The sequence below is a fragment of the Octodon degus genome, unplaced genomic scaffold (assembly GCF_000260255.1).
Source record: "Octodon degus isolate 3935 unplaced genomic scaffold, OctDeg1.0 scaffold00098, whole genome shotgun sequence".
NCBI classification, from domain to species: Eukaryota; Metazoa; Chordata; class Mammalia; order Rodentia; family Octodontidae; genus Octodon; species Octodon degus.
The window spans coordinates 3,246,499-3,252,344 of record NW_004524674.1 but is presented as its reverse complement, the minus strand read 5'-3'; the positions used below and the strand labels follow the sequence as shown (position 1 = coordinate 3,252,344).

General features: G+C 38.5%; 1 protein-coding gene across 1 annotated transcript in view; it reads right to left on the bottom strand.

The window, feature by feature from the left end:
* Positions 1-369: 369 nt before the first annotated feature.
* Nup88 (nucleoporin 88) overlaps positions 370-5,846 on the bottom strand; it is a 34,405-nt gene continuing 28,928 nt past the window's right edge. Inside the window, exons 9-16 of the mRNA XM_023723415.1 lie at positions 5,341-5,442; positions 2,673-2,831; positions 2,327-2,452; positions 2,188-2,253; positions 1,995-2,075; positions 1,602-1,728; positions 1,222-1,340; positions 370-595 (exon numbers count right to left, since the gene is read on the bottom strand). Coding sequence (XP_023579183.1) covers positions 532-595; positions 1,222-1,340; positions 1,602-1,728; positions 1,995-2,075; positions 2,188-2,253; positions 2,327-2,452; positions 2,673-2,831; positions 5,341-5,442 — 844 coding nt within the window. The 3' untranslated portion in view covers positions 370-531. The remainder of the gene's footprint in view (positions 596-1,221; positions 1,341-1,601; positions 1,729-1,994; positions 2,076-2,187; positions 2,254-2,326; positions 2,453-2,672; positions 2,832-5,340; positions 5,443-5,846) is intronic.

Genomic DNA, 5,846 nt, shown 5'->3' with positions numbered 1-5,846 from the left:
GAGGATGTGAGCCAGCAGCGGTCTTTGCACTTGATGTTCTTGAGCTCCACCCTGAGCAGATCAGAGATATCATTATCCTGAAGGAGTGTATTTTTAAAAAGTGTTCAAATTAAAACAGCTGCTGCTGAGTAGAATGTGTGGCTTTTTCCTTTGAACCATAGGGTTTTGACCCCCTTTGCAGTCACACTTCTGATACTGCTTCTCTAAAACATAGCTCTTATAGTTCAAATATGGACAAAATTCAGTAGGGTCATTGGAGCTCTGCCATTATGCATTAAACACGTGTGTCTTAAGATTTCTTTCTAATTTTGGCCCCCTGCTGAATAGAGAGGTTTTTTTTTTAATAAAGCACATTCCAAGTTTTAAATAAAAACATTTATTTATTCAGTAATTATAAAACATATTAAAAATAGACAACACACTGAAGTTCATCCAAAATGTCTCTTTATAAATTAGGGCTACCTGTTTATTTTACAATATGGGCTAAACCTTCAGTTTTTTTAACTTCAGGTGTGACTCTTCTTGGTGGTATCAGAAGTTTACATGGTTTCGGATATCATTGATTTGTTTCACCATTTCTCTTATGTGTTCACCCCTGTAAAATGATAGTCACACACTTTTAGAAATGAATAAGGCAATAATAGGGAGTCTTACGAATTTTAACTGGTTAATGCAGGAATTTCTAAGAACAGCTTTGCTAAAATTACAGTGGTGTCTTGGTTCATGGACTTCTTCCATGATACTGGTCACAGAGTAAGTCCATAAATGGATGACAATGGGTGGACTGTGGGTAGTAGTCGCTCAGCTATTCAATTATGTGTGTGGCCGGTATTGAACCCATTCCCTCATGTGTAACTCCAAGAGATATTTTTGAATATACTCACTGGGAAATACTTTTGAAAAAAACAAAAAACAAACAAAAAACACCCACTATATTACAGGAAAGCTATCATTTTCCTTTTTCTATTTTTTAGGAGACAGGATCTTACCACGTAGCCCAAGCTGGCCTGAAACGTAATAGCAATCCCCCTCTCCCCCTGCTTCAGACTCCCGACTATTGGGATTACAGGTGTGCCTATCATCATCCTTATTTCATAAGTCCTTATCTGTCCTACAGATGCTAAGACCAAGGTTTATTTGAGCAGGAAGAGGTGGATTTTTGGCATGCTCTAAAAGAATAATTTATCTTCCAGCTGTAGCTGGCCTGAGTCGTGTACTTACTCCTCCTTGAGGACAGACTGGATGCACTTTTGTTGGTAGGCACTGAGAGTAATGGTAGGTTTTTGTGGACTCAGAACCTTTTCCATTTTTTGCTGCTGATAGTCTTTTTTCATAGTAACCTTGAGTATCAAAGAGAACCAAGATATTTTGGTTATGGTTTGCTACACATTTTAACAGTATTTTTAGGCTTCTCAAAATTATCTTCTATGATTATTTTCTGTAGTACAACTGGTTCATTTTTAAGGACAGATTTGCTGGGCGTGGTAGCCCCAGCACTTAGGAGGCTGAGGCATGAAAATCACTGCAAGTTTGAGGCCAGCCTGAATTATACAGCGAGACTCTCATAAGACACAAGGACAGAATTTTATATTTATTCCTACCTGTTTGATGGCATTGCCCAGATGTCGAAGTTGGTCAGGGATCAGCTGCAATTCTTTTTTCATGTCTCTCTCACTATCAGAGAGAACTGGAAGCTGAGAGTGAAAACTGTGAAGTACTTTTTTCATCCTTTAGAAAAGGCAAGCAGACATCTCAGTTTAAGATCTCTAATTAGGAGAAACTCATGAATTTGGTGTCTGGAAAGGAGGTCTTCCTAAGGCTGGGTTAGGGAACAACATTGTATCTTTTCGTATACATACTTGAGAGAAGTAGGGACAGCCATTCAATTTTGTACATGATTCAGCCATGCTAAGGTTCATTTTCTTAACTGTTAACACCCAAATACTTAATAGTATTGTTAATGTCTTAAGCCGTGTGTTATCCAGCCCACGCACCTGTTCATGATATCCTCTTGTTTTTCCTTCGCTTCCTCATATTTGTCAGCTAAGCGTTCAGCCATTTCCCGTAGACTTTTCCTGATGGTGTAAGAAAGAGGTAGCTCTTGGGATCCACCCTGATGTTAGTTAAAGCCAAGTGATGTGATACAGTACGCTCCCCCCTAATTTTGATAGATACTTAGACACTTACCTCTCTTCTCGACAATAACTGAGATCATCTAGTTGTTTCTTTTTTTGGTCACGTAATAATTTGACTCTTTAAGAGGAAAAAAAAAAAGTTTAGTTGGAATACAGCACAAGCTAGCAGCCAGGGACAGAGGATGTCATACCTTCGCTGAATCTCCTCCTTTGCCAGGTCCTGCTTAAGAATGTACTGTTCTCTGAACACCTGGGTGGCTCTACTGATGAGCTGGAGACATTCTTCAGGAGGAGGGGCCAAATCCTTCTCAGATGACCTTAAAAACAAAGCTTCTACATTTTTCTTAGCCAAATAAAACAAAACTGATTCAAATCATAGTTGCTTCCCCCCACCTTCTTTGTACTTTATCTAATTTTCAGTTGCTAGTTTTCTCTCACTAGGTTGTTAGCTATCCCGTCTGAGGACATAAGGAGGAACAGTAATTTGAAAAGAGAAGATAACCTATTGTTAGCACCTATATGCCCAAGATCCCATACTTCAGAAATGCTGGGTTGGCAGCACTGCGTTGCAAAATGCTTCGAATATGCTTTTCAAAGGAATCGGGGGTTTCAGCCAGAATCCGGAGAGGGGACTCTGCAACTTCAACATTATCTTGGGTACAAAGCAGAGGAGGAGATGCTGGATGGACTGTACTTCTGTAAAATAAATAGGTTAAGTGTATCAGGGAGTTACTTACTGTATTACAGAGAAGGGAAGCAGAAACCACATTTATCTAGAATGCTTTAGATCTAAGAAAATAAAAGGTGTTCTTTTTGGTTTTTGCTTGTTTTTTTTTTTTTTTTTTTTTTTTTTTAAGACAGAGTCTCACTATGAAGTTAATGCTGACCTTGAACTCACTTAAGTAGCCCAGGCTGGCCTTGAACTCATGAAGATCCTTCTGCCTCAGCCTTCCTATGCTGGGATTACAGGCATGTGCTGACATGCCCAGCAGAATTACTTTCATATGCAAATGCATGTTTTCTGCTACAAAAAGGTCACCTTTCTGTTATCTTTGGCCTACCAGTGATGCCACTTGTCAAAGCATTTTAGGCTGTGTCATTCCAAGTTCTTTTTGAAATAATAGCAGGACAAACTTTTAAGTGTTCATAGACCCTAAGGCTAAGGACTAGAGAGCCTATTTATAAGCCAGAGCCACCAACACAAGTAGTATATTCCTGTCTTAGGTATAGTTTAGGTTTGGTTAAAATCAGCCAGATAACTACCATACAATATAATCTAATTTTATATAACTTGATTTCTATAAATTACTTCCACTCACATGCAAATATCTGCAAAGGCAATTTCAAAAAGAGCTTGAAAAACCATAAACATTGACAACATGGTAAAGCAACTAATAATACAGTTCAAAGTTGGAAAAGTCATAGGAACAGTAACACAACTTGTATTTTAGGGAACTAACAAAAATTTATTTATTATTTGAAGATGTCCAGATCAGATTTTTAAAATTTTTTAAAAAATTTCTTTATTTGAGGGGCCGGGGAGATGGCTCAGTGGAATAAGCACTTCCCTGGCAAGCACAAGGGCCTAAATTCAATCCCTGGTTCTGCAAAAAAAAAAAAAAAAAAAAATCTTTGATACAGGTCCTTGCTACAAAGTTCAAACTCATAGTAATCGTCCCTGTCTCAGCCTCACCAACGCTGGGATTATAGGCATGTGCTACCGTGCTGGGTTTTGGTGGCTGGCACGGAGTGCCTGGGGTTCCAGGGCCAGCAAAGCATGTGGTACTGGGGATTGAACTCGGGTCCTTGTGCTTTCCAGGCAGACGCTTAAGACTACCAAGCTATCTCCCCAGCCCGATTTTTCCCTTTAGGATTTATATCTTTCATACCTAACTAGTGTGACTAGGTTTTAATTAACTAAGGCTAGTATGTATACAGGTGTATGTTTTTTGTTTTCTTTTTAAGGAACAATAGGTTTTTGAATACTAAGGCAACTGGCAAATACTTGCATGTGATTTTTTTGGTAATCTTTTTGTGACAGGCTTTCCCTACGCCCTTCAGGTTGGCCTTGAGCTCACTTTGTAGTCCAGGCTGCTCTGGACCTCACAACAGTCTTCCTGTCTCAGCCTCCCCAGTGCTAGGATTACAGGTGTGTGCTACCACACCCGACTTTATCTGTAATTTTATTACAGTGATATCTCAGTTCAAGAACTTCTTTCTTTTCATAATTCTGGTCAGTTAATTCATTCCATGATTGTGGGTGTAACTGAATTTAGAATTAATTCTACCAGAATTGTGGAAAGAATTATATTCATGGATGGAGGCACTACTGTACTTTTGTTTAGCATTGCTAGAGTTTTTACTGTTTCAGAATAAGGTACAAAAAATTTGTACTTGAATTCTTTCTTTTCTACATAACTGATCAATCTTTAAAGATCACTGAAGTAATACAATATTTTGTATTTATGTCAGTCTACAGAAATACAGGTTTTGAACTGATTTGGGTCTAGTGTTTGATAACCTGGTGAATTTTGGTCTCTGTATTCTCATTTTTACATTCATAAAACTCAGAATGACCTCTCTAGGCTGCTTGAAAAGGAAAAACACTAAGGAGAATAAGGGCTGTGAATTTAGCTATCTACCAACTTTTTATCAAAATTTGCTGTCTTCTCTTGATATCCCTGTGAGGCTGTCAAAAAGAATATGGACTTTGGAAGTCAGACCTATAGCCACAGTCTACCTGTTAACACTTGTACACTCTTCAGCCTCATTTCCTTTGCTCTAAGATGGGATAATAGTGCTTAAAAAAAAAAAAAAAAAAAAAGTGTTCTTAACACTGTTGATCCTGGTGATTCCAGGAGCAATGCAGGAGAATGGCTCGCTTCTCCGTCTGGGGCAGTTACAGCTTGGTAATCATTAGATCTGCTTCATATATGATGGAGTTGAGTATTTTCGTTCCCCTCTCCCCATACTTTTAAAGAAATCACTTGACTGTAGGTATGTGACAGAGGTTTCAGATAGTATACCTAAAATAGAACTTAGAAATAGCAGGGAAAACAAATATTTACCCTTCCAAGCCTGATGTCAGAAACCAAAGCACAAACACTATCAGGATAGTTTCAAATAAGTTACTGAAGGCATTTTCCCAGTTTATATTTTGCAATAGTAAAGAGAAGTATATAGAAAAATAAAAGATAGGACATACAATAAAGGCCTTATAAGGCATTCGTAAGTACTGGTGATGCAGATCATCGTGGGCCCCAGAATATCAGGAACTATCCAGAATCCTTGAATTGGAGCTGGCTGCCTAGAGAAAAACAGGTAAGTCACAAAGCAGCAAATGCAATGATACCAAGAGCAAAGACAAGACTGGAATCTGTGGCCTGTTCAGGCCAGGGCTGGCAGTTGCTCAGGACACGGTATCTTTCAGTGCCATAACTCCAAATGTGATGGGTTGAAAACCTGTATGAAGCAAGCTGCCACTTGACAATCTACAAGTCATTTACCAAATAGTTACTCAGGAAACCATGGCCTCAGGGTCTTAGTGTCCTCTCAACAGTTTACATGTTACACTGAAGTTCCCAATTTGTGTCTTTCTCGCTAGCTGAGATGTAAGTTTAGTTACAGTATCTTTGTATGCTTAGTTTGGTCCTAATAAACTCAGTATTCATAAACTTGAACAAACAGAACTTTATTTCAGACAGTACATTC